This window comes from Pan paniscus, chromosome 1, assembly GCF_029289425.2.
Source record: "Pan paniscus chromosome 1, NHGRI_mPanPan1-v2.0_pri, whole genome shotgun sequence".
Classification (NCBI taxonomy): Eukaryota; Metazoa; Chordata; class Mammalia; order Primates; family Hominidae; genus Pan; species Pan paniscus.
The window spans coordinates 47,871,122-47,898,916 of record NC_073249.2 but is presented as its reverse complement, the minus strand read 5'-3'; the positions used below and the strand labels follow the sequence as shown (position 1 = coordinate 47,898,916).

At 50.6% G+C, this 27,795-nt stretch overlaps 1 protein-coding gene across 1 annotated transcript; it reads right to left on the bottom strand.

Annotated features, from left to right (window-relative positions):
• Positions 1 to 735: 735 nt before the first annotated feature.
• On the bottom strand, positions 736 to 24,613 carry CSRP1 (cysteine and glycine rich protein 1). The gene is made up of 6 exons (XM_008976641.4): positions 24,280 to 24,613; positions 13,372 to 13,484; positions 7,386 to 7,554; positions 6,065 to 6,194; positions 2,487 to 2,580; positions 736 to 1,993 (listed from the first exon to the last, which is right to left on the bottom strand). Exons 2-6 carry the CDS (start codon positions 13,481 to 13,483, stop codon positions 1,917 to 1,919), a joined length of 582 nt encoding a protein of 193 aa, XP_008974889.4. The 5' UTR covers position 13,484; positions 24,280 to 24,613; the 3' UTR covers positions 736 to 1,916.
• Positions 24,614 to 27,795: the final 3,182 nt, after the last annotated feature.

Below are 27,795 nucleotides of genomic sequence, written 5' to 3'. Positions count from 1 at the left end.
GCCTATTTCCAAAAAAAATGTGGCCTTCCACGGACTTGCTGTGGGGGCCCTAACAGCACAGCAGGCTGAGCCAGGCCCCTCCACCACACCCCTCCTACGCAGAAGTGAGCTTTCTAGATTTGATGTGAAAGTTCCTCTGGTTGAGTTTCCCTCTTAGGCTGGGGCTTTCCAAGCTGGGAGAAGTTCTGAGCACAGTTTTGGGGCCTAGCTGAGCCCCTCCAAGTCCAAAGTCCATGCAATTCCCAGGCCCAGATTTGGGGGTGGAGACCAGACAGGACAAGCCAGTGGTGTTTGGCTGGTCGGGTCACTTCAGACAGTGTGGTTCAGTTGGCATTGATACTGAGAAGTAATTGGTCCTTAGAAAAAGCAGGAACAAATCCACTTTGATTCATTTCCACCAGACTGCCTGCTTTTTTTTGAGACAGAGTTTCGCGTTTGTTGCCTAGGCTGGAGTACAATGGTGTGATCTCAGCTCACTGCAACCTCTGCCTCCCGGGTTCAAGCGATTCTCCTGCCTCAGCCTCCCAAGTAGCTGGGATTACAGGCACCTGCCACCATGCCTGGCTCATTTTTTGTATTTTTAGTTGAGTCAGAACTTCACCATGTTAGCCAGGCTGGTCTCAAACTCCTGACCTCAGGTGATCCGCCTGCCTCGGCCTCCCAAAGTCCCTGCTAATTTGATTGCTCCCATCGAGTTCCCTCCCAGCTCCACAGACACAGGATTGGACACCAGAGTTCTGGTCTAAACAGCTTTATTGACCAGATGAGAAATCAGCTTGGGTACAGCCCATGCCTGCAGCCCTTTCAGTGGGTGGCTCCAGATAGTGTTGTCCTTTCAGTCGCTGGGAGCGGTGAGGCCCAGCCCTTTCCCCTTCTTCCCACCACTATTCCTAACCTGGGGCCTGGCAGGGGTGGAGTGATGTGATCTAAGGGTCCCTGGAGAAGGGTGGAGTGGAAGAGGCAGGGTCTTGGGTTAAAGGGAAGGTTCTGAGGTCTCAGGGCAAAGGGAAAGGTGTTTGGATGAAGACTGAGGCAGTGCCTACCTCCCTCCACATCTGAGGATCAAGCAGGTGTGGCAAGAACAGAGCCCTGGCCTGGGCTCTGCTGGCCGCAGCCTCAGGACCCAGGGTTAAGGCCAGAGATAAATGAAGATTTGAGCCATTGATAAATGCCAATATATGTTTCAGGTATTTCATTAGGATCCTCCCATCAAGCAGGGAACTAGATGTTTGAGAAGATCAAACAACATCCTGACTTTGGGGTCCTTAAGACCTGGGTTATTCTCCTCCCAGTCCTAGTGGGAGGCTATCCATTCCACAAAGACTCAAAGGCAAGAGGCCTGGAGAAGCAGGGGCTCCTAGGACCCCGCCTGCATGCCTCTCTGCCTCCAGTAGTGACTCCCTAAGCTGGGACTCCTCAGGCTTACTCTGAGGGACACCAGGAAGCTCAACCTCTTTCCCACAGGAGAATCTCTGAGATCCAAAAAACCCAGCCTTCCCCCCTCCTCATCTTGGTCTTGCTTCCCTCTCCCTCCAGCCTGTTGCTGCTGCTCCTCTGGGTGCCAAGATGTGTCCTCAGGTGTCTTGGCCAGCTGATGATGGACACGCAGCACAGGAGGCTAAGAACAGAGCTCTGTGGGGCGAGGTGTGGGGAGAGGGGCCTGCTCTCACCTAGACCCAAAACACTGAGGTCTCCTACTGGTGATGGTGTCAGATCCCAGGCCTGGGGAGCCCTTTAGTGGGGTGGGACCTCAGGCAGACCCCCAAACCAAAGGGAGCCAGATGCCCAAGTTCAAGTCATTAGTGATATGTGGCAGGGCTGACAGAGAAATAATCCTGGAGGTCTCCAAAGCTGCTGGGAAGGGAATGGCGATGAAAAGCGCAGGAGTGGGCAGGGTGTGGTGGGTGATGGTGGCCTCACTCAGAGTGGACCAAGGCCCCAGCTCCTTGCCCAAAACCAAAGCCCTTGGGCCCGAAGTTTTTAGCATAACATCCTGCAGAGAGAGGAGAGAGATAAGGGCATGTGCTTCCTCCACCCCCAGCCACACCACCCACCCTCCTGCTGAAGATCCCCCACTCCTAGTGCCCAGCCAGACTGCTAGGGAAGGAAGGTCCACTGGTACCCCCTCACCTCCACAGCACCCCAATCTCAATAGTAAAATAGCGAAGAGGCTCTTGGTTGTACCCTGTACCCATTGCCCTTGCCACCAAAATTATAGAAGCATCATCTGCTGTGAGAACATTGGACTGGGAGTTAGGAAGCCAGGGTCTAGCCCTATGCCTGCCTCAATTTGCCAGATGATGCTGGCCAAGTTGCTTTCCCCCTCTGGTCTTGTTTCCTCATCTGTACAATGAAGGAATCATACTAGATGTTCAGATCTTGGATCCCAAGGCCAGGAATTAGTTTACATTCAGCAAAGGCAAAACTGCTTAGCCCCCCTACCCCCTTGGGCCTCCTGACCCTCAATTAGAAGTGAAAACACCCACCTTTGCAGTAAATCTCACCATCCTTGTCCGCCAGGGTGGTTGACTCAAGGCCTTTGCCACACTTGGCACATCGAAAGCAGGCCTTACGCCAGGACTAGGCAGGGAAGGAAATAGTTAATGGCTGCCACCAGTGATGAGGGTACCCTCCACCCCAGGCCCACTCCCTTTGACATAACCATGGTATAAGGGCTCAAGCCACTTCTGAAGTCTGCTCAGCTGGTGCTGCTGGGAGGACATGGCCTATGGTGCAAGGCAGTAGAGGGAGAAGGCCAGGGACCACATGCCACCTCGCACCATCTTCCATGCTATGTCGCAATGGCCTGATGATTAGGGTCACCAGCTATACCACAAAAGGCAGGTGAGGGGGTGGGTTTAACACCAAAGTAGCTGTTACCCCACTGGCTGGGCCAGATGAGCCTTCTCCAGACCCATCTTGCCAGTAGATCAGTGGTGTGAGCCAGGGCTTTGCACTCCTCCTGGTACTGTCACTTAGTACTTGAACAGCCCTCACCGGGAAGACCTCTCTGCCCTGTGTTGCCTTGGGGCCTCTCATAGAGACCCAAAGGGTCTTCTGTGGCCCCTGGAGAAACTACTCCTTAGGACTTTCCCTGCTGAGTTTAATGCATTTCATAGACTTATTCTCCTTCCAAAGTGATACTAGACAACATTGACTCTGGCTTCCTCTGTGCCAGGCCCTGTGCCAGGCACTTTACACTGGTGAAGTCAGTTAGTGTTCACAGCTACCCAGTGAGGGACATACTGCCACCCTCCCCTCCAATAGCTGATAGCCTTTGGGCAAAGGAGGCACCTAATTCTAGAACTTCAGAGGCTGGGCTGGTCCAGGAGAATCCAATTACAAATACCTTCTCTGTGGCCAGGCATCATATGTTTAAATATCTAGTCCTCACATGCATTCTGTAACACAGGGCAAACAGCTGTCCCAGAAAAAAAGTGAGGCCCGAGTTTGTACACAGTGATGGGACGTTGCACAGACAGACTTCTCCACAGCCAGTTCCCATCAACAGCTGGGCAGGCTAAGAGGCTGATGTGTAGACAGCTCTGCTTAACCCAGGAAAAGCAAGAGGCAGGCGGCGGTCAGATAAGACAAAACAAGGCCTTTTAAGGGCAAAGACACTCCCAGTGCCCAGGCTGGCGGATGAGAAAGGAAATTCATCCCCTCAGATTTCCTGGTTGCCTAAACTTGCACATTGGCTTCTCCTCCAGAGAGCTGAAATGGGGGGACCTGGGTCTAGGTCAGTGCTGGTGCAACCTCAATAGTCACCCAGCCTTTGCTGCCTCCTCTGTAAAGCAGGGGCTGCTACCCCAAGCTCTCTAGGCTGGAGAAAAACTGAATCACACCTAGACCAACACCTCTCCTCATATTTCCTAGCCACCTCCCTGCCAAAATAAGCTGAATCCCTTTGCTCATTCATAAGCACCCAAAAGTACTCCCAGCTCAACATTTCTTGAGCGAGGCAATAGAAAGGTGGGGCTTCTCCCTACCTTTTCCACTTGAATGCAAAATTCTCTTATCCTACTCCTTAGTACAGCCCTAACTTTACCTTATAGCCTGCCTAAGTAATGGAAATAGTGATTCTTAGCTATTCTTAATAATTTTCTATTCTCATAATGAGATAGAACAAAAAACCCAACTTAATAATAATATTAATGTCTCCTGTTTTCATATCCTTTAGTCAATGGCAAGGATCTTCATTGTGACCTCATAATAATCCCTGAAAATAAACAACAATAATAATAACAATAGCAAAACTGTACTGAGGACATACCAGGCACTACATTGCACATTATACATGTACTATCTCATTTAATCATTAAAACTGCCTTGTTGTTGGGTGTGGTGGCTCACACCTGTAATCCCAGCACTTTTGGAGGCCGAGGTGGGTGGATCGTGAGGTCCAGGCTGGTTCAAGACCAGCCTGGCCAACATGGTCAAACCCCATCTTCACTAAAAATACAAAAATTAGCTGGGTGTGGTGGCGCGTGCCTGTAGTCCCATCTACTCGGGAGGCTGAGGCAGGAGAATCGCTTGAACTCGGAAGGCAGAGTGCTAAGATCGCGCCACTGTACTCCAGCCTAGGTGACAAGTGTGAAATTCTGCCAAAAGAAAACAAAAACAAAAACAAACAAACAAAAAAAACTGCCTTATTTGTCAGGGACCATTAATTGGTCCACTTTGCATTTCCTCCACCATCCAGGCCCACTTTAGAGCTGAAGAACTGAGGCTTAGGAAGGCTAAATTTTCCCAAGTTCGCTCAGCCAATAAATGGCAAAACTAGGATTCAAAGCAGGCTGTCTGGAGTCCAAGCTCTTAATCACCATGCTAGGATTAACAATCCCTTCCCATTTTGCAGCCTTGGAAATGGGTTTGAAGAGGCTAAATGGCCCAAAGTAGCATTAACAGTAGTAACAGCAGTAAGAGCAGGGGCTTCGGAGTCAGACAAACCTGGGCTTGAGTCTGGCTTAGCCCCTTCCTAGCTAGCGGATCTGGGCAAATTATGTAATCCTTCTGACTCCCAGTTTCTTCATCTGTACAACAGGGATACTAATCCCCATCTCTGTCCAACCATGACTGTGAGAGTAGAGATTCTAACATTGGCCTAAGTGTTAATTGTTTAACATTTCTTGATCCATTCCCCTATCCCATTCCTCAAGGTCAAAAAGCCTTGAAAGCCAAAACCTGAATCCAGAAGAGATGAAGATGGGCTCCAGGCCCAGACATTCCATAACCTTGTTGTGTGATCTTGGCCAAGTCACTTTTCTATCTCAGGCCTCACGTGATGCTCCAGAAATCCTCTCTGGCCCCATAGCTGAAAGACATCTCTTCTGTGATTTTCTGACTGCTAATCTGACACTGCAAACCCCAGGGGCAAGAGTTCTGCCTCTTCTCTACTGCAGCCTATCTGAAGGAAGTGATCAGCTCAATTGGGAACTGTTGATTTGCTACAGTGATTCTCACTGTGCATTGGTGATTGGGGACTACTGTCAGAATATCATGGGGGAAGGGCATGTGTGGCAATTCTAAACAGTGTGAAAAAAGCCTCCTAGGAGGCTCTGATAGGTCTGAACCTTGAAAATCTCTGCCCTGGGGGTATTTGGATGGGTTTTTGGGAGTCCACATCCCATGAAACAGAATGTATATTTTTGGGATCACAAATCCTTTGAAAATTTAATAAAAGCTATGGATCTTCTTCTAAGAAACAGACAGGTTCCCATGAAACTTTGTATATAATCTTCAGGGCTTTGTGGACCCTCTGCAGCCCATCCACGTACCCTTACTTTCTGTTCTCCTATATTAGAGATACAGATTGATCATTGCCACTCCCTATGAATTGCCCATTGTCCATCAATGCTGGGGATGTTACTGCTCATGGCTGATATGAGCTCCTTGGAGACTGGAAAGCACAGGTACATGCAACCCACAGGGACAAAGAGAAGAGGTTAAACCCCGGTGCTCAGGCTGCCCTGAGCAGAGCTAGGTCACCAATTTAAAAGTTCTGGAATCCACATTTCAGGAAGATATCTCCCCTGATCCCTCTCATGCCCAGCAGCCGCCTTACCTTCCCAGCACCAATCACCTTCTCCGCAGCATAGACTGCCTGGCTGCATCGGGGGCAGCGCTCGGAGCCACCAATCTTCTGGGCAAATTTGGATGCATTGGGGTTGGTGGTGGGCCTGTGGCCAGGGGCTCTGCATGGAGAAGGGCATGGGGTGAGGTGACTTACACTGTAAGTACAGGTGGGGCTGGCACTGAGAGGGCATGACCCTACCTTCATCTCATGCCAGAGCAGCGCGCAATTCTCTCTGCCAAAGTCACAAAGGCTAGGGCCTCTAGGGTCATCTCCCATTTTACAGATGGACAAACCAAGCCTCAGCACAATGTTATTTCCATTGTAACATCATACTTCCCTCGGTCACCCAGTTAACCCCAGAATCATTTAACACCCCATTTGCTAAGAATTGCCCTCCTCTGCCCCTCATTCCTGCAGCTGGTCTATTATCAGATTCTTTACAGGAGAAATCTGCTGATGAATCATTCCCACTGGGGCAATGACCTTGGCTGAAACTTGGTAATTCATCCATCATTTCCGTCCACCCCCCCAGGACGAGGAGCAAGCCAGGCTGACTGCCAACAGCCACCATTTACCCAGAGGCCAGGGAGTGCCGTGGGGTGAGGGGGGTGTGGTGGGGCTGATGACACCCTATGGCATTTCCAAGAAAGGGAAATGACTTCTCCTCAGTAGTGAGAGATAGCAGGGCTGCGACAGTGAGGCTGGTGTGGCAACGGTGCTGCCCTGAGCCCCTGATCTGGCTCCGACACTCACTAGCCATGGGACCCCAGGCAAGTCACTGAGCCTGGGCTGGATTTTCTCATCTATAAAAAGAGGAGGCAACATGGTGAAACCCTGTCTCCACAAAATACAGAATTAGCTGGGTGTGGTGGCACATGCCTGTACTCCCAGCTACTCGGGAGCCTGAGGCAGGAGGATCACTTGAGCCCAAGAAGCAGAGGCTGCAGTGAGCCAAGATTGTACCACTGCACTCCAGCCTGGGTGACAGAGCAAGACTCCCTTTCAAAAAAAACAAAAAAAGAGGAAATTGGACTAAGTGATTCTTGGGGCCCCTCCCAGCTCTGACTCTCATACAAATATAGAATGCATGCTCCTTGCAGGGAGGAGCCCAGCCTGTTTTAGTCCCTGCTGCATCCCCAGCTCCTGCAGCAGCCTGACACATAGGCACTGCTCTGTGACTGCCTTTTAAATAACTGGTTTTCTGAGCCTTCCATTGCTTACCCAAAAATGGTTGTAAATACACATGAGGCCTAATACAGGGTGGGGGAGAGAGCTCAAGAAAAAGGTTGGGAGGGGATCTTTTACTCACTCCTCGTGCTTGATACCCAGCGACTCCCCCTTGTCAGTGCTGAGGGTGCCTGCGCCCTGCCCGTAGCCATAGCCTTTGGGCCCATACTTCTTGCCGTAGCAGGACTTGCAGTAGATCTCCTCACCATGCACGGCCACAGTGGTACTGTCCAGATTCTTCTTGCAGACCACTGTGGAGGGGAAGGGGAAGCGGACGCAGTGAGTTGAAGCTGGGGTGACCTTCTTGCTCATTGCAAGCTTCCTACAGCTGAAGCTCTCTGGCCTCTTTGCATACATAATATCCTGATCTTTCAGGAACTGTCTACAAATGGAGGCAGGCGGGATGGCCAATGGGTGGGAGGACAGAGGGATGGGATCTGCATATCCAACTCTAGAAATGCTGGCCAACACCAATTCCTCTTCCAGGAATCCATATGTGTCTCCTTTGGTCCTCTGCACCCCTAAACTTCCTCAGGCTGCAGTGCAACACAGGGTTCAGAGGCAACAGCCTAGGCTGACCCCAAGCCACAGGACGCCTGTTGAGGTTCCTCACTCTGCCCTCAACAGAGACCATATGTCCCAATGGGGGAGGAGGAAAAAGAAAAGAAGGGCAGTTTTCCTGCCTTCAACAGTGGAATCCAGAAGAGACTATCTGTGCATGCTGGCAGGGAGCCAATGGGGGGAGATGCAGGTGATGTGATACCCCATAAGGAATGTTTAACATTTATTAAGTGCCCAACATGGTGGGCTTTGAAATGAGATGCAGCTCATGCTAATCACAAGAGGATTTGAAGTTTCTAATCTCAGAAATCACTTTACCACAGGAAGAAGTGAGGGTCAGACACTGAGAAGAACTTCCTGACTCCTGGGGTAAGAGAGAGTGGAACGGAAGGAACTAGGGATTGCAATGGTCTGAGCTGGAAAGGCTGTGGGCCTCATATTTCATCCTGTTAATCTCAGAGGGGAGCTATGCCCAGCTATCCAGAATAAAACAGTTTGGGCTGGGTGCAGTGGCTCATGCCTGTAGTTCCAGCAGTGGGAAGCCAAGGCTGGAGGATTACTTGAGCCCAGGAGTTTGCGATCAGCCTGGGGAAGATGGCAAAACCCTGTCTCTATTTATTTAAAAATAAATAAATAAATAAATAAAACTTTTAAAAATAAAAATAAAGTTAAAGCAGTTCAGAGCCTGGGGTCATGAAGAGTCAGACTGCCCAGAATCAAATCCCACCTCTCTCCCTTTCCAGCCATTTGCAAGTTATTTTGCCTTTCCAGCCTCTGTGTCCTCATTTGTAAATGAACATAATAATGTCTGCCCCAAAAGCTGGTGGTGAGAATCAAATGAGATCTGACATGTGAAGTACTTGGCATAATACCCTGCATACAACAAGTGCATAATAAATGTTGGCTACTCTTATTAGTATTATATAAAGTTAGTACCATCAGGAGACAAGGAAGTGGGAGGGACAGGCCCCAGCTTCAAGAGATCATTGCTTCTAACTTTCACATACTCCTCTCAAGAGATTCAACTGCATTCTTTTTCTTTGCTTGTCCTGTAATCCTAATTCGGTTTGATCATATTCCTTAAATACTGGAGTTCAGCATCTCAGTTGGACGCATCCTCAAACATGTCCTGAACATAGAAACCGAGGGATACCACTGGAGAAGCCACGCCTTTTACCACCCTCGGAGAAGCTCTCAGCTCCTTTCCTTGCAACTGCCATCCTCTTGCCTTTAAAGGGTCCATCCCTCTGCCAGCTCCTCTCTCACCCTAAGCCCCAGGTTGGAGACTTCAGACTAAATAAGGACCCTCTTGTCCTGCCCTGGAGATCTCCATCTCATTCCAGCACTCTGGGCCATCCAAATATGGAACTTCCCACCATTTCCCCCGGGGCCCAGCTCCCAAGAAGGAGGGAGAGGGAACCACAGGCCAAGGGCTCCAACATTCCCTTCTAGGGTGGGAAGTCAGGAATTGGCCTGGAATTGTTTTCCTGTAAGATCCCAGTTGAACTGAAAATTCCAAGACCAGAGAGAAAGCAGAAAGCAAAGAGTGCTTGGGGGAACAGAGGTGTCTTTTGGCTGATCTCTCCAGTAGGAGACCCAGGAACTCAGCCCAGGGCAGACCTCAGGGCCTGCAAGTTGACATCTTCCAGATGGCTCCCCTGCCAAGGACCTCCCTGCTCCTTTCTGCTTTACCTTGGCCCTTCTGTTCTCCCAGAGACCCAATCCTGCCCATCGTGGCCCTCTGCCCCTCTACCTCCATCCAGGTGATGTACTGAGAGACTCTGCAACTCACCAAAGTCTTTGTAAGATCCACCAAAGACTCAATCAAGGGGAATTTTGAAGGCAGGCCTGAATAAATTTCTACCATATCATGGTAAGCCAATAAGGGGAAAAGAAAAAAAAAAGACTGGATTTGTTGGAAACACATACTTCCATATGCCACTTTGGTGGGCCCTTGTGATGCTGCTTGGAAATAAAGGGAAAAGGCAGCCCCAGGGGAGAGGTCAGAGCCCCCTTGCCCCACTCAGAAATGGAGAATGATTCTCTGCTTCTGGAAGGAAAACCGAGGCCCACAAAACAGTTCCAGATCACGTGCTGGCCAGATGCAGGGCCAGGCCAGAACCCAGCCCCTGACCTCTGGACCTGGTTGTTTTCTGCCAGCCATTGCTCCCCTCCAGTGGGCCACACATGTGGGGCCAAGAGGGTGAAAAGTGTCAGTAAGCCTCAGCCTGCGGGTGAGGAGACACTGGTGTCAGAACGTGTGCAAGGCTTCCGTGAGCTTCCCCTGTGCTCTTGGATTCTAGGGAACAGCCCAGGGCCAACCTGTGGGGCCCTGTTCCATCGGCCACCATCATAGAGTTCTTCTTTCCTCAGGGCTGGCTGCTTAACCCACCTTCCCCAGGAGGGAGCTGGGTACAGCTCAGAGATGGGCACATAACCTCAGGGCAGGTTCCCAGCCACGGAGCTGAGCTTTCCCACCAGCCTCTGAACCACCACCTGCTCATAGGATCTGGGAGCCCCTTTCAAGACCATGTACTGTAGGCCCTCTCAGTCCCTGGTCCCAGGCCAAGCCCAGGGTGGAGGTCATTCTCCCCACCTTTGCCTATGACATCCTCATGTCTTCCTCCCGCCCATTCAGACCCTCAGGAAAGGGCACTGATATGGTTTGGCTGTGTTCCCACCCAAATCTCTCCTTGGGCCAAATGGAGATAATTGAATCATGGGGGCAGCTTCCCCCATACTGTTCTTGTGATAGTGAAAAAGTCTTACAAGATCTGATGGTTGTATAAATGGGAGTTCCCCCACACAAGCTCTCTTGCCTGCTGCCATGTAAGACATGCCTTTGCTTCTCCTTTGCCTTCTGCCATGATTGTGAGGCCTCCCCAGCCATGTGGAACTGTGAGTCTGTTAAACCTCTTTCCTTTATAAATTACCCAGTCTCAGGTATGTCTTTATTAGCAGCATGAGAGTAGACTAATACAGGCATGTAGGTGGGCAAGCTGAGTAGAATCTGGAGCCAAGAACCCACATGGTCACAACTGCTTTTGGGGACCCAGCCAGGCCTGGCCAATGAGGGAGATGGCCCTTACTGCCCTTGGCCCAGACCTGGCTAGCCTCTCCCTTCCTCGGGAGGGAAGGTCCCTTGATTCAGTGGGCACCCTGAATGGGGTGAACACTTATCACCCACTTCACTGGAAAAGAGAAATGATGCGCCTTCCATTCATAAACAAATCTTTGTCAGGAACCCACTTTGTGCCAGGTGCTGTGTTAGGCATGATGAATGAGCAAGTTGTGGAGATGGCTCAGCCTGCTGGGACATGTGCAGTGCTAGGGGGTCCACTTGGTGCTCTGATATCCAATAGCTGCACTGGTCCTGAGACCCTAGCGTGACCTGAGACTGCTTCCTGCGGCTGCTCATTGCATAACACCCCCGCACCCCCCCAAAAGCCCTGCTCCCCAGCCTGACTTTCTACAACTGTTTCTCATCCGTAGCGCCCCTCACACCCTGCCCCAGGCCCTGTTCCTTCCTTCCCATGCCACCCCCTGAATTCCTGACTTCCCTCAACCCTCTGACCGACTACTCCTCCGTAAACAGGTCTGCAGGCGGCACCCCCGCCCACAGCTGACCCCTTATGGTCAGTGATTAAGCAACATCCGAGAGCAAAGAGAGGGGCCCTTAGGACCCCAGCAGCCTAGACCCCCTTCCCAGCCAGCACCAAGCTCTCTCTTCTTCCCTCTGGAAAGATAAACGGCTTGGAAATTCCTAAGGGTAGTGAACTGCTGATAACAAGACGCTGCTGTTTCTGGCCTCCTTTGCAGGCTGGAAGCCAACAAAGCTCCACTAAACCTTGTTTACTCCCCATTCATCAGACGCAGCCCTGGAGCTGTCACTCCAGGCCCAGCTGAGCAGGATGTGGGGCCCCTGCTGCCCTGTGTGGCGTGGCCTCAGGTGGGTCTACCTAGCGACAGGCAGAGATGCAAACGTCCATTGAACAGGTGGCTCTTGGCCCATCTGTATCCTACTCTGGAGTACAAATCATGAAACTTTGCTTCATGTAATGCAGAACAGACAGGACCCCATTCTTGGATCTCCCCATCTTCGGGGCCTCAGACCCTGGTGAGGGCTTCTTTGCATCACACTGTCTTGCTACAGATCCCTCAGCAGTGTGCGTGTGTGTGTGCGTGTGTGCGTGTGCATGTGTGTGTGCATATCATTTCTTCAACACTCATAATTATTTCAAGTGCTTTGTTTTACAAGCTTCTTTCATTTTAATTCTCACAACAATCCCATGAGGTAACTATTATTACCTCCTCCGTAATAATGAGAAAACTCAACCAGAGAGAAACTGAGTAACTTGTCCATCATCACACAGATAATAAACACCGAATCTTTTTTAACTAAGACATTCTTCTACCATCCATTCTGCCTACCATCATGGGGAATGTAACTTGGCGGGCACAGTGGCTCACACCTGTAATCCCAACACTTTGGGAGGCTGAGGTGGGCAGACTGCTTAAACCCAGGAGCTCAAGGCCACCCTGGGTAATATAGGGAGACCCTGTCTCTCTAAAAATTTTTTTAAAAAATTGCCAGAGCATGGTGGCATGCATGTGTAGTCCTAGCTACTCAGGAGGCTGAGGTGAGAGGATCATTTGAGGTGGAGGCTGCAGTAAGACACTGCACTCCAGCCTGGGTGACAGAGTGAGACTCTGTCTTAGGAAAGAAAATGCACCTTGCTGAAGTTGCCTCTTCTTCTAACCCAGACCTTCTGCTCTGATCACAATGAACCAACTCATTTAGGAACCTGAGGAGAGGCTTCACCAAGTTGCCACATCCTGGAAACATCACCTGGCCCAGGTACCAGTGGGTGCAGCATCACGGTGTCAGGATCCCTGGGTCGACCTGACCTCTGTCAGTTGCTTTGTATTCTTTTGTCTGATTTCTTACTCATCTAGGCTTATGACTGGAGCAAACCTTGCTCTGGCTTCTTAGGAGTAGATATCAGGGAACTTTGCACTCCCTCTTCCTCTCATCCCAGGCTGAGTGGGAATGGGAAGCCTGCAAGGGGCTGAGGAAGGAGGAGCCCCACTCTTCCTCCAGACTCAGCTTCACCATGAGGTTGTGGCCTCTGTTGCCTTTGAACAAGAGATAATTAGGGTGCAAAGGCTGAAAGTGTTTTCCTCTGAAATGGTGAAATCATGACAGGGAGAGAGAGAAGAGAGAGCTGAGTGGAAAGTTTTCTTAACCAAGTCTTTACAGCTTGGCTTTCAGCCCCTGAACGCCTGCCACTGTGACCCGCTCTGGCCAGTTCATCCCTTAGAAAGAAGCTTCTGAACGGAACAAAGAGGCCCTGAAGTGTTTCCCTGCCCAGCTGCGCTTCAGCCAAATGTCAAGCTGTTTACATCCCATGGGACCAGTTCCCTGGGGTGTTGACAGGCCCAGCCTGTGGGGGCAGGCTCGTCCAGGGTGTCCAAGGCAACAGCAACAGGGCCTGGGGCGTACTCACTGCACAGGAAGCAGGATTTATGGAAGCTGTTGCCTTCACACTGAACCTCTTCGGCAAAGTAAACCGTCTTCTGACACACCCCACATTTCTTGCCTCCTCCCCAGTTCGGCATTCTGAAAAGGGACACAGAAATGGGAATTAATTTTACAGGGAGATGGAAACATCTCAGATTGTCCACGACAGAAATGCAACAGCCAGATCCAGAGGAGAGAAAGACAAAAGTAGAATGCCTGGGGGGCCACCAGGCCTGGCAGAGCACTTTCTGCTAGCTCTCGACAGCAGCCTCACACGTTCTCGGGGATTTCCTCCCCCCAATCTAATCAACAGGTCTTTACAGAGCAGCTGCTGCATTTTCAGCCCTGTGCTAGGCACTCTAAAGGATGTGGATCAGCAGAAGAAACAGGCTTTATAAAGAAGGCTCCAGCTGCAATAAAAATGGACTGCCTACCCCTACACACGTCAACATGGACGGATCTCAAAGAGAATGTGGAAGGGAAGAAGCAGACAGACCAGAGCTGGGAAAACGCAAGTCCATTTGTATGAAATTCACAAATGGGCTAAACTCATATTGTCAAGGGATGGACATATAGGTGGAAAAGTTACTACAGAAAAGCAAGGGAATGATGATCACAAGCTTTTACCTTAGAAGAGCTACCTCTAAGAGAGGGAAGGGACCATGACTGGGTTGGGAGACCAGGGAGGCTGGTAAGGCACTGCCTGGCAATGCTCTCCTTCTTAACTCGGGGTGGTTGTCATATGGGGGCTCACTTTATAATTATTCTTTGAACTGTACATGTAGGTTTTGTGCACACTTTTGTATATAAGCTATAGCTCACCACAAGAAAAAAGTTTTTTTTGTTTTGTTTTGTTTTTTAAATGCAGGGCTAGGCATGGTGGCTCACGCCTGTAATCCCAGCACTTTGGGAGGCTGAGGCGGGCAGATCACCTGAGGTCAGGAGTTCCGGAGTTCCAGATCAGACTGGCCAATGTGGCGAAACACCATCTCTACTAAAAATACAAAAATTAGCCGGGTGTGGGGGTGCGCCCCTGTAATCCTAGCTACTCTGGAGGCTGAGGCAGGAGAATCGCTTGAACTTGGGAGGCGGAGGTAGCAGTGAGCCAAGATAGCACCACTGCACTCCAGTCTGGGCAGCAGAACAAGACTCTGTCTCAAAAAAAAAAAAAAAAAAAAAGCAGGAGGTAGGCACACAGGGCAGAGTTATCAAACTTCAGAGTGAGGGGCTTTTGCAAAATCAGATTTAGTAATGCCACCCCACATCTAATGAATTATAACCTCTGAGAATGAGATACTTGAGAGAATGAGGTACTTGAATCTGAATTTTTAACAAGCACCCCAGGCAAACAAAGCAGGTGGCCCAGACCAACTTTGAGATGCTCTAGGTGTTGGTTCAGAGCTGGCGTCCTGATGCCATGCAGGTTTGGCTCAATCTTGATCCTGCCACTCACTAGCTGTGTGACCTTGGGCAAGACAGTCAGTCTTTCCAAACCTTGATTTCTGTATCTGTTAAATAAGGATAAAAGCTGGGTGCAGTGGGTCATGCCTGTAATCCCAGCACTTTGGGAGGCTGAGGCGGGCAGATCACGAGGTCGGGAGTTTGAGACCAGCCTGACCAACATGGTGAAAACCTGTCTCTACTAAAAATGGAAAAATTAGCGGGGTGTGGTGGTGCCTGCCTGTAATCCCAGCCACTCAGGAGGCTGAGGCAGGAGAATCGCTTGAACCTGGGAGGCAGAGGTTGCAGTGAGTCGAGATCGCGCCATTGCATTCCAGCCTGGATGACAGAGCAAGACTCCGTCTCAAAAAAAATAAAAATAAAAAAATAAGGATAAAAATAGCGACTTCACCGAGTATGTCTGGTGATTAAATGAGATATGATATGTCAAAGGCAAGGCACAGTACCTGGCACATATACAGCACACAGAAGTCCAAGTGATGCCTCAGGTCAGTGCCCACATGGCCACAGAGCAGCACAGAAGGTAACACTAGTGAGTGTGGAGAACAGATGGGGCCTGCTTCTCTCCTTCCATTTCACTCGCTCACTCAACAGACGTGGCTGAAGGAGGAAGACCACCCTTCCAGCTCTTTCAACAGAAGTTCATGAGGGAAGGGCTATACAAAGCACCACCTACAGTGGGTACAGGCTTGGTGCCGGGGGTTGCCCAGGACTTGGTAAGTAAAGGACACAGGGAGGTGCCGGGAAATAAAGGGGCTGGGAGTCAGAGGGATCTGTTGCCTCAGGAGGCAAAGGAGCCTAAGGAGAGAGTTCACGGAACCTGTCACATGGAAATGTTGAAAACCGGGATGTGGCAACCAGAGCCCACCCTCCTGGTAACAGGGCTTGCACCAGCAGCTGGAGAGTCAATGTCAAGGGCAGAGGGAGATACAGTCTCCACTACTGGAGAGCTCCCATTTGAGGGTGACACGGGCCTCAGCTCAAGAAGGGATCCAGGTCACGTTCACCACTCTGTCCCCATGCCCTGCATAGCACTTGGCATGTGGCTGTTCATATAGGTGGCCAGGAAATAGCTGAGGAATGAATGAAGGATGCACTAATATTGAAAGCCACAGCTTCTGGGGCCATTTTCTCTGCATGGTGAATCTCTGCAGAGCCTGGCTCCTAGTGGAGGTGCTTGGTAAGCGTGTGCAGGCTGAGAGGCAGAGCTTACTGTGGGGAAGTGGTGTTAGTGATGCTGGGGGATCTAGGTAGACCATGCCTGCTGCATAAGCCCAGTTCTCCCTTTCCCAGGTTCTGGAGCAGCCGCACTTCCTCAGGCTCCCACACATCGCTGACACGCCCCGCAGGAATTTCTGTAACTGCTCACATCCCCATCTCTGTCTTCCTCAGATAACCCATGCGGCCTGAGCCCCCAGATCCAGGGACAGTCCCCATTCCCAGCCTCTGATGTTGCACTGTTCCTTCAGCCTCTTTCTGTACTGAGGACTGCTAGCTGCCCTTGTCAAGCAAAGGTTTGGAGCTGAAAACCGTACAATGTGAAGGACAGTTAGACAGGAACAGCAATCAGTAATGTGTGTTATGGTCGGCCTAATCATCGGCCATTTCCCCCTTCTTCCTTGCTACAAAACCCCGATTTTATTCAGGCCATTGAATGACTGGGGAGATGCCCCTTCCCCAGATGGAGGAACAGAGCCTCTGTCCCCTAAGCCAACCATGGAGATTCCATTCCCTGGCCAGTGGCTGGATCAGGAACAGGCTGAGACCATTTCTGGCCAGTGAGATGTGAGGGGAGATCTGCTTGGGAAGCTCTTGTGAATAATGTATCCAGTTGTACAGACCCACACAAGCTCTCTTCTCCCTCTGATAAGGTGACTCAATGTGACCCTTGGAACTCAGCCATGGCACCCACACTGCCATGGACTGAATGCCTACTATGCATCAGATGGCTCATCTGCATCATCCCATTTCTTTATTTTTTCAAGATGGAGTCTCACTCTGTCACCTAGACTGGACTGCAGTGGCGCAATCTCTGCTCACTGCAACCTCCATCTCCTGAGTTCAAGCAATTCTCATGCCTCAGCCTCCTGAGTAGCTGGGATTATAGGCGCCCGCCACCACCACCATACCCGGCTAATTTTTGTATTTTTATTAGAGACAGGGTTTCACCATGTTGTCCAGTCTGGTCTTGAACTCCTGACCTCAAGTGATCTGCCTGCCTCAGCCTCCTAATGTGCTGGGATTATAGGCATGAGTCACCGCTCCCAGCCGCATCATCTCATTTCATCCTCATCATCCGAAGATAAAGAATGTATGCCCACCTTACAGACAAGACAAGCAAGGCTCAGAGCGGTTAGGCAAGTTGCTTATAGTCACACAGCTGGAAGAGGTAGACCTGGGATTCTAATGCAAGCTCATCTATTTCTGAGTCCTCTGGGTCCCAGTCACCATGCTGTGGCCCTTGCATATTTAAGAGGGGCTGCTCATGATAGGCATACAATACATCAGTGCTGGCCCTCTTCCTCGGCCTTCTCCTTTTCCAACCCCCTGAACCAGCAGGGGACATACTCAGGCCCCTAGGAACACCCCTAAGGGAGGAAAATTCCCCTAGCCACATGGATGGGAGCCAGTTCCAAGTACTGTTTTGTTACAGACACAAAAGCCCTTCTCCCTCTGGGGGAGACCCACAGCTCCATACAGGCCTCCCCTTGTTTTCCCTGGCTCCGTGTCAGGGGCCCACATCCAGCAGGGCCCCAGGGAATCAAGAACATGGGCGGAGAAATGGGTGAAACCCAAGGACCTGCCAGTAAGGAAAATCTGCTCAGGACATCTCTTAGCTAGGCTGCTCTTTTGAGCCTGGTCATTTAGTTAGGGCGAGGGTGGGGGGGTCTCCCCTCAAGAGCCCAGTGAAAGGACAGGGCTCTATTGCCTTGAGATGAAAAGTGATGACTCTATCCCTAGCCAGGAAGGGTTTCAGGCAGTGCCTGTGGATGAGGATGAGGTCCTGTCCCCCTCTGCCCACAAGAGGACCCCTCCAGGTGACCCTGCCTGTGGGGAAGAGGCTCAGCTGGAGGGAACCCTGGCAACAGGTAGGGCTCAGTCTTCACTCCACCTCCTCCCTTTCTGCCCTTCTCTCCAACAGCCAAATTCTGCCTGTAGGGAGGCCGAATTGCCTTAAAAGGAAACCTGTTTCTCAGAGTTCATGGAGTGCCTTAGAGGGACACTTGGCTCCTTCTTAATTACCTTCCCAGCTCTCCGGCACAGAGGCCCTGCAGAAGGCTGGGACAAGAGAAGTTCCCAAGGTCAGAGTTCAGGCTGTACAGGTCAATGGTTAGGAAAACAGGAGCTGGGATTCGATCAATACGGATTTACCCCTTCCTAGCTGAATGATCTTGGGCAAGTTACTTTCCTTTCTGAGTGTCAATTTGCTTGTCTCTAAAATGGACCGTATATGGACTCCCTAAAATTCAGCTGTAAGGATTAAATGAGGAGGTATGGAAGTGATGGCCAGGACACTGTAAGTGCCCGCCCCTCTGACTACCACTCACACGACTGGCCCAGTCATACCTCGACTCCACACTGCTAGATGTGGGCCAGCCATCCACATGTAGCTAGTCCACAAATGGAAGGAGCGAGGCTTAAGAAGTAACATGCCAAATAGGGCCAGGAACTCCTGATTCATCTGCTAGCCCAGCGAATGAGTCTGGGACAAGTTACTTGCCCTTCTTTGGGGTTTAGCTCCCCCCAGCTGTCTGTGATGTCCCATTTCACTCTGTTGACCATCTCAACAGAGAACAGAGCTTGACTTTTCTACTGAATGGCTGGAAACACCTGGTCAGCTGTTTTCCTGAAACGGCTGGCGGCTAGAAGCCTGCTGTGTCTGCTGCTGCATCTTCCTAGCCTGGCTGTCCCATTAGGACTGTACCCAGATCCCCAGTTAGGACCGTACCCAGATCCTCAGCCTTGAGACAAGAAGGCCAAGGTGGCAGCTCTTACAGCAGCAGCAAAAGGAGAAGAAAAAGGTCACAGACTCTCAGTCACCCCAAATCTCATGAAAGTCAGGCTCGGCTGGGTGCGGTGGCTCACGCCTGTAATCCTTACACTTTGGGAGGCCGAGGCAGGCGGATCACTTGAGGTCAGGAGTTCGAGACCAGCCTGGCCAACGTGGTGAAACCCCATCTTTAATAAAAATACAAAAATTAGCCAGGTACGGTGGCGGGCACCTGTAATCCCAGCTACTCAGGAGGCTGAGGCATGAGAATTGCTTGAAACAGGAGATGGAGGTTGCAGTGAGCAGCGATTGTGCCACTGCACTCCAGCCTGGGCAATAAAGCAATACTCAGTCTCAAAATAAATAAATAAATAAATAAATAAATAAATAAATAAATAAATAAAGTCTGGCTCAGGTGACAGGTTGAAGGAACCATCGCAGAGATGTAAAATCCCCAACTGCCAGCCACCAGTGTCTGAAGGCAAGCCCCTTCTTATCAAACCCTTCAAAACCATCCCATATCTTTATTTCTCCAGTGGAAAAATCCCATCTCTCCCATTCCAAAATCATTTATTCCCTAGGGCCAAAGAATGCCTGACGGCACAGGGTTAAAGTCCCCACCCACTTGCTCCAGTAGAAACCTGTCAGATGTTTATCTAGCTCCCTCGCATTAGCTGAGCTGCTTGGTATCTGCCAGGTGGACAGGAGGGCTGGCATCCCTTCCAATCTGCAACTCGGCTTTTGCCTCCACGCCCCAGTGTCCAGAGAGCAGCTGAGGGCAGAGAGAGGAGGGGGCCGGGCTGGTCAGGGCTCAGAGCCAAGTCTTAGAGGTGACACCTGAGAGCTCAGGAAATCAGCCTCTCCTGAAGCTCAGGATCACGGGTAGGGGGAGAATGGCTGCCATGGAGATGGGGCAGGCTTGGCCTCAGCTTTCCATGTCCCACCTCATGTTTCCTTCAGAACCGTGCACATGACCCGCCTCTCTGAAAAGGTAACCAGCATCACTGAGATACCGTCAATCCAGGCCCCATGGGCCTCCAGAACTTGACTGTCATTCTAGGTCAGGAATCCTTCTCTCTATTGAATGAGCTTTCTCTTTTCAAATCCATGTCCAGTGGCCCTTGTGAGACTGTGAGCTGACAAGGGCGGTATATGTCTTTCCCTTTCCCCACTTGCCCCCAGTGCCTTCTAGAGCAGAGCTCCCTACTCTTGGAGTTCAGAAGTTTGCAGGGCGCAGTGGCTCATTCCTGTAATCCTAGCACTTGGGGAGGCTGAGGTGGGCGGATCATTTAAGGTCAGGAGTTTGAGACCAGCCTGGCCAACAGCGTGAAACCCCATCTCTACTAAATATACAAAAAAAAAAAAAAAAATTAGCTGAGTGTGATGGTGCACACCTGTAATCCCAGCTACTCGGGAGGCTGAGGCAGGAGAATTGCTTGAACCCGGAGGCAGAGGTTGCAGTGAGCCAAGATCGTGCCACTGCACTCCAGCCTGGGGGACAAAAGTGAAACTCTGTCTCAAAAAAAAGAAGTCTGAAGGTCAACACAGGTAGAAATGGAGGTCGATGACTTCTTTGTAGTATTTCAAAACTTCTACAGGAAATCCTGTATTATAATAAAGCCTCATAGACAAATTAACAGATGGGGTTTCCTTGCTTTTATCCAGATCTGTAATGATGTTGGTTATTCCATGCTGAACAAAATGGTCTGAATGATTTTTCTTTGATTAATTTTTTAAAAGTTAAAACACATTAGCACTTAGGCCTTAAAAACACAGGTCGTTTGCAGCTGACATCCCAGGAAGCACCAACCCACGCCACCCCTGCATAAAGAAAGCCAGGCACACAGTCGGGGGTAGGGGGTGCTGGCTGCCTAGCTGGGGCTGAGCTCCAGCTGCTAACCTTCCATTTCTTCCCCTGTTGTCACCGCTGAAGACTCAGACGCTGCCTTCTGGCCCTGGGGAAGCACTGGAAATACCAGAGTCTGGAAATGCTAGCTGCCCCCGTATTTACACACTTTACCATACATGGGAATTACTCAGTGCTGGCGTCAGACACATTCCTGGGTAGCTGCGTAGTACAGGCACGTCATTACCATATAAATTCTTGACAACTAGAAACAGCAGTCAGAACCCAGGACCCCTCCACCTCACCTTCTCTGCCCTCCCCTCAAGTTTTGCTAGCTCTCTCTTTCTCAAGCAGGCTCTTTTCCAGGCTTCTTTTCTTTCTGCAAACCTGGCTCTGAAACTCAAACATGCAGAGCTGGTGAAAGCATATCCATTAGTGGCTGGGAACTAACTCTCAGGGGTCCCCTCTGCTCCTACCTGGCCATGCAACAGACTGAAAACCCGGAGGTCAGGAGTTCTAACCCTGATCCATCCAAGTGAAAGGTGTCTTCCTTAAATAGTTTATAAGCCACTGTAAAGCACCTTGTAAAGCTGATGTGTTTCACAAATGGCAGATATTTCCTTAGTGAGTTGATCTGGAAAAAGGAAATGTAGAGGAGCAAAGAAAAATAATAAGGTAGTGACTGAGCATACGTTTTGGAAACAGTCAGCTTATGTTTGAATGGCAGCTCCACAACTGATCAGCTGTGATCCTGAGCAAGTTTCTTACTACCTCTGAGCCTCAGTTTCTCCATTTGTAAAATGGAGAGCCTCAGTAGCTACCTCATAAATTGTCCAAGATAACACATGTGAAGTATTTCTCACACTGTCTGGTACACCGCAAGTGCAGATATCTGGTTATCCTTATCTTAAGGAGAGGCCAACTCTAACACTTATCGTTCAGGTTTGTATCTCTTTTGATATTTGACAATATGCCCTGAGTAATGCCAAATGGCTGACTTGGAGGAAAAAGTCTTCTTATTCTCACCAGCACCTCTTTGGATCCCAAAATATTTAACGCATGTGTCTTCATCTAGCAAGCCAACGTTTCACAATAAGCTAGGCTTACATACATATTTAAAACTTTAACAACCTGCCAGAAAAGCCTTCCCAATTTGCTTCCCACACCAGGGATGGACAGTGAATTAAAAACTATGTTGCTAGGCGCAGTGGGTCATGCCTGTAATCCCAGCACTTTGGGAGGCTGAGATGGTGGTGGGGACAGGGAGGGGATCACTTGAGGCCAGGAGTTCGAGACCAGACTGGCCAATATAGTGAGACGCTGTCTCCAAAAAAAAAAAAACACCAGGCCGGGCGCAGTGGCTCATGCCTGTAATCCCAACACTTTGGGAGGCCGAGGCAGGTGGATCACCTGAGGTCAGGAGTTCAAAAACAGCCTGGCCAACATGGCGAAATGCCGTCTCTACTAAAAATACAAACAATTAGCTGGGCATATTGGCAGACACCTGTAATCCCAGCTACTTGGAAGGCTGAGGCAGGAGAATCGCTTGAACCCAGGAGGCAGAGGTTGCAGTGAGCCAATGTCACGCCATTGCACTCCAGCCTGGGTGACAGAGCAAGACTGCCTCAAAACAAAAACACACAAAAAAGCCCAAAAAAAACCTATGCCTTTTTTCTCTCACCTGCTTGTCAATCTACCCAAGTGGAAAAACTGGCTAGTAACTATTTGCAAGGTTTATGAGTATCCCGTAGGCCAACTCAGCTGAAAGACCATTGCTACCCCACTCATTCATCAAATGTTTACTGATCACTCAGTCAAGTGTCACTACACTCCCAGGCTGCAACTCTGGCCCAGTCAGGACTCACTAGCTCCAGAGGCAGATGCACATGTGTGCAATTAAAAGAGCAAACACCTGGGCCAGGAAGGCAGGTGCTAAGACAGACCAGAGGCAAATAGGCCACAGCACCCCTGTTTTTCCCATTTTATTAGCAGGCCAATTGCAGAGTTGATGGGCCTTCTCTTTAGTTTCTCTCCTGCTTCCTCCCCATACCCTCCATACTGGGCATCTCAGGCCTTGCAGACAGTTCTCTCCTCCCTCTCCTCTAACCCACACTACACCCTCTGCAGGATAAACTTCCTTCCTCGTCTGACTGCCTCCGCCCCGGATATCCTCTCCAAGGCAAAGAGTCATTCACTGGAAGACCGTGAGCAGGAGGAGGCTGGATTTAGGAAACAATGGGTAAAAGCTGCCCACCAGCAGCTGAGGGCTGAGGACAGTCTCTCTCAAAAGAGGTAGCCAGAAACCAGCTGGAGAGTCAGGAGGCAGCAGTTGAGTGAGAGCAGTTGAGGGGAGGCTCAGTACCCATCCCCAAATCCCACCTGGGGAAAATCCCCAACATGCAGTCTGAGAGGACAGAGGGAGACAACCAGCACCTCCAGCCTCCTTAGCTTCTGGGAGGAAGGCAAGGGATGAGGGGAGGACAAGAAAGACAGTAACTGAGAGATCACTCCTGTGTTGGAGGTTCTGTGTAATATGCTCCCCAAGTAGCATCCCTGAAAGAAACTGAGACATTGAGAAGTTAAATAGTTTGTCCAAGGAAACCTGCGTGTTAAGTGGCAAATCCAAGAGTCAAAACTCTGCCTTCCAAACAATCCCACCAAGACTCCAAGCCACCTCTTCATGATATACTGATATACTTTCTACCAGGGCCCAGTGGATTTCCTCGGTGCCACTGTGATAGTATCCCAGCGTGGGGAGAGCCTGCCCATTCATTCACTCTCAGGGAGCAGCGGGTGGGTGGCTGGAGCCCAGGGCTCTAGGCAGAGCCTGAGCCCACTATTGCTCCAGCTGATTCCTGGGTCCTGGTTAGTTCACAACAGCACCAGAACCAGAAGCATGCAAAATATTCTCTAGTCTGTACCAGTAGATACAATACCTGCCTCAGAGGGCTGATTGTTAGCTAACACATTGTGATTTGCTTTAAATGTGCTCAATACCAGCCCCTTTATCACTTCCCAGCTTTCAAGGACTGAGGCCACAAAACACTGACTGCAGGCTCTTTCAGGTTTCAGTAACCATCACCACCTAGCACCAAGATTTGGAGTGGAGAGGTTTCCATGCAGTTCTTTCACAAGAGGGAAAACTCACACCTGCGCTCAGGGACACAGATGTCCAAGGTCAGGCCCAGATGTTTGCCCCACCCCGCCCGCGGGCATTTTCTCCCCAGCAGGAGGGTGAGGGAGGGGGTGGCACGGATGCCCTCATCTCTCTGCCATACAATGAGCGTCAGTGGCGCGCAGAATCGCCGATTGTTCTGCCCGACTTGCAGGCGGTTGCGGGGAGCCGGGTCGCCCTGGGTCACGCACACGCGGAAGTCAACTGTGTCCAGGAAGCCCAGGAAGGCCCGGGATGGGGAGGGACCTAGTGCCTCCAGAAAAGAGCTGCACTGCCCGGGCTAACTGCGGTCACTTCTCACAGTTCCCCGCCTGCGACAGCCCCGGGGCTGCGGCGGGGCTGGCAAGACCGGGAGGCGCTGAGTGCGTGCCCAGGCGCCCCTCCGCGGCGGGCAGAGCCGCGCGACTCAGGGCGCACTCACCTGGCAGCTGGCTCGGCGGCGCAGGGGCGGCAGGCGCTCTCGGAAGTGGCGGCTGGGTGCGCCCGGCCTGCGCGCCGTTTTGTTCCGCTCCGCGGAAGGCGTGTCCCGGGCCACGCCAACCAGTGGGCTTTGCACACTGCACCACTCCAGGGCTGATGTCATGGCGCGAAGCCCGGCGGTGCTGCCCTCCCAGGCCCCGGGAAGGCCGGCCGGCAGGGGCGGGGGCAGGAGTCGCCGACTCTGGGGGTGCTCCGAGCTCGTGCTGCGGTCCCACTGTGCGCCCTGTCGCCGCCACCGCGGAAAACGTCTTGCACGTGCGAGGGGCATTTCAGGAGTTTCCTGTCTGTCAGGTGAGAAGGCGGAGATATGACCTTAGAGGTCAGACCCATGATAAACTTGAGCCCCTAACGAAAGGGTGTCTCGAATTTACTTGTCCTGGTGGCAGAGGGTGAGGGACACATCTTGGGCGCCAGGGTAAGACAGACCCTTCCAGGGCAGGTCTGATTCTGCCCATCCACTCACTAGCTGGGCCCTGGGCCTAGACAGCCCTTCTGGGTTCAGGGTCATCTGTGAACGGCGTGTAATCTACAGGGATGTGAGGGGCTAAAAGGAGATCCTGTGGGACCCGCAGACCTTCAGCAGCACCCGGCATGTAATAGACACTCAATAAATGTAACTCCCCCCTCCAACAGCTCTTGCCCCTCAGTTTTTCCCAGTCTTCCCTGCTACCCTAAGGACAACACCTGGAAAAAGGTGTTCTCCCGCAAAAGCAGCAGTTCTGAAAAGTGGGTGCCTCCATAGAGGCTTTTCTCTGGGGCTCCAACCTTCAGTAGGACAGACACAGGCTCAGGCCACTCAAGCTGCCCCTGGGGCAGTTTCCAGGGGACATTCTGTCCGCACCTCCTCACCCAGTCCCCAGCCCTTCCTGAGTGCCCCGTGCAGGCATTTCAGGGAGCAGAGAAGCTCACAGCCTCCAGCTGGTCACCCTACACCCCAGGTGGCCCATAGATGCAGCTGCTACGTCTTCCACCCTGGGCAGGTGTCAAGGGTTCAGGCCCCAACCGGCTTCACTTAAAGCCCTGGTTTGCTGAATCAACTTTTTGCCAGGAATAAAGTTAAGCATCTTATGATCTAGAAAATGAAGTATCTGGCCAGGCACTGTGGCTCACGCCTGTAATCCCAGCACTTTGGGAGGCCGAGGCAGGCAGATTGCTTAAACCCAGGAGTTCGAGACCTGGTGAAACCCTGTTTCTACAAAAAAATTTAAAAAATTAGCCAGGCGTAGTGGTGTGTGCCTGTAATCCAAGCTACTCGAGAGGCTGAGGTGGAAGGATCACTTGAACTCGGGAGGCAGAGGTTGCAGTGAGCCAAGATTGCACCACTGCACTCCAGCCTGGGCGACAGAGCAAGAGTGTGCCTCAAAAAAAAAAAAGTGTTTATCTAGGTTTTTCTTGCTTTCTACCGTAAGTAACATCTTTCCTTTGGCCAGGTCCATCCTATAAACAAGGCCCTCCAAGATTAAAATGTCTAGAAGCACGCAACCAGTGTTTCTTGCAGATTGGGCCATCTTCATCTGACCCAACCAAGATGAAGGAGGAGAAACCAGAAGAATTTCTGGTCACGGCTGCACTGACCAAACAATAGTTAAACAGGTCCATTAAACTGCAGAACCACCATCAGTGTCAGAGACCGAGGGCTTCCGCCCAAAGATGGCGATCCCATGGGATTTCCCCCTCTCCTTTCAATTCTCAGTATCTTGGAGAGATGAGCCTCGGAGTTTTGCCCAGGATTTTACAAAAGGGCAAACTCCTACATTTCCTTCTTTGGTCTGGGTTTGTCCTGTCTGGAGTCGTGGGACTGTTGATAGATTTCCCTGTGAGGACATGCCAACCTGTGCTGTGAAATGGCTTTAGGGTAGATCCAGAAAAAGAAGAGCAGTCACTGCAGTCACACTTGGATTTCTCCCAGATCTTAAAGCACCTTATAAACAGAATGGCTGTACAATGTGTCATCTAAACCAGAATGCTTTGGATAGTAAGTGGTATGTGGTAGTATTCGTAACTACACTAAGGCAACAGGACTATCTCAGGCAGTCCAGGGCAGATGGTCACCCCACTTTTCCACCCAAAGATTGTCAGGTCACTTGTCTTAGGAGCTGTCTACGCAGAGCTACAGATGAAGCCAAGTAGGACCTGCCTTGTTTGGTGTTTTTCCAGAACCTCTCACCTTCTGACTGTATTATTCTCCCAGCCTGCTGCCAGTTACTTGGGCTTGGTCTTAGATAGCACATTTGCAGATAAAGAAGACTTGAGGGATGAGGAAGGGCTTTGGGATTGAGTTGAGTCAAAGGTGATGCTGGGGTTACCCACCATGCAAACAGGAGCAAGCCTGATGTTGAAATCACAGAAAAATCAGTAAACGTTATCAATACTTGGGACATCCTTAAGGCAGAGATTCTCATTCTGCAGAGGTTCTCATTCTGGCTGACCTCATTTATGTAACCATATCTAGACTGGCCCGAGCTGGTCAGCAGCACCCACATCTGCAGAGACAATGCAGTCAGAGCTCATCACCAATAAATTATCTGCTAGGGGTTCTAGAAGGAGGCTTGGCACACTTAGGGGCTTACCTGCTTCTCAGGACTCTCACAAATGTCTAACCTTTTCAGTATCTTTATGTTCTCTCTGTGCACTCTATTTCCCAATACCTCTGGGTTGGTATTTGATGGCTGCTAGGAATGAAGTGGGGCCTGTTACAGGCAGGAAGTAGGGCCCCTGTCCTCCAGCTTCCAACTTTGTCTGCCGCTTCCTCTGGCATCTTTTCTTCTCTTTCCTCCCTCATCAGCATCCTGATGCTACATCTTCTCTCTCCTCTCCTGTGGTGAAACCCTTCTTTTCCGCATTGATCCCAAGTGAAGGGGACCTGAGTGTGAGGCTGAGGAAAGAGTAAGGGAATGTGTCTGGCTTAGCTCTGCTCATGATCCCAGAGAAATTAGAGATCCAGTCTGGGCTGGAGATCTTCTTGTCCATCCTTCCATCCATCTGTCCATCCATCCATTCATTCATTCACCCATCCATCCATTTGTTCATCCATCTGTCTCTCCATCCATCCATCCATCCATCCCTCCATCCATCCATCTATCCATCCGTCCATCCACCTGTTCATCCATGTATCCATCCAACCATTCACTCAGAAGACATTTATTGGGGCCCCACTCTGTGCTGGTCTCTAGGTTCTGGGAATACAAGGAAGCCTATAACTTGGATCCTGACCTCAAGAAGTTTACTCATCTAATGGTCTAAAAAAAGAAAAAAAAAATCCAGCCCTAAACTTGCAGTTTGAGTCTCAGCTCTGTCATCTATGATTTAAAATACTATTGATGGCTGGCGCAGTGGCTCATGCCTTAATCCCAGCACTTTGGGAGGCCAAGGCCAGCAGATCACTTGAAGTCAGGAGTTCAAGACCAGCCTGGTCAACATGGTGAAACCCCATTTCTACTAAAAATAGAAAAATTAG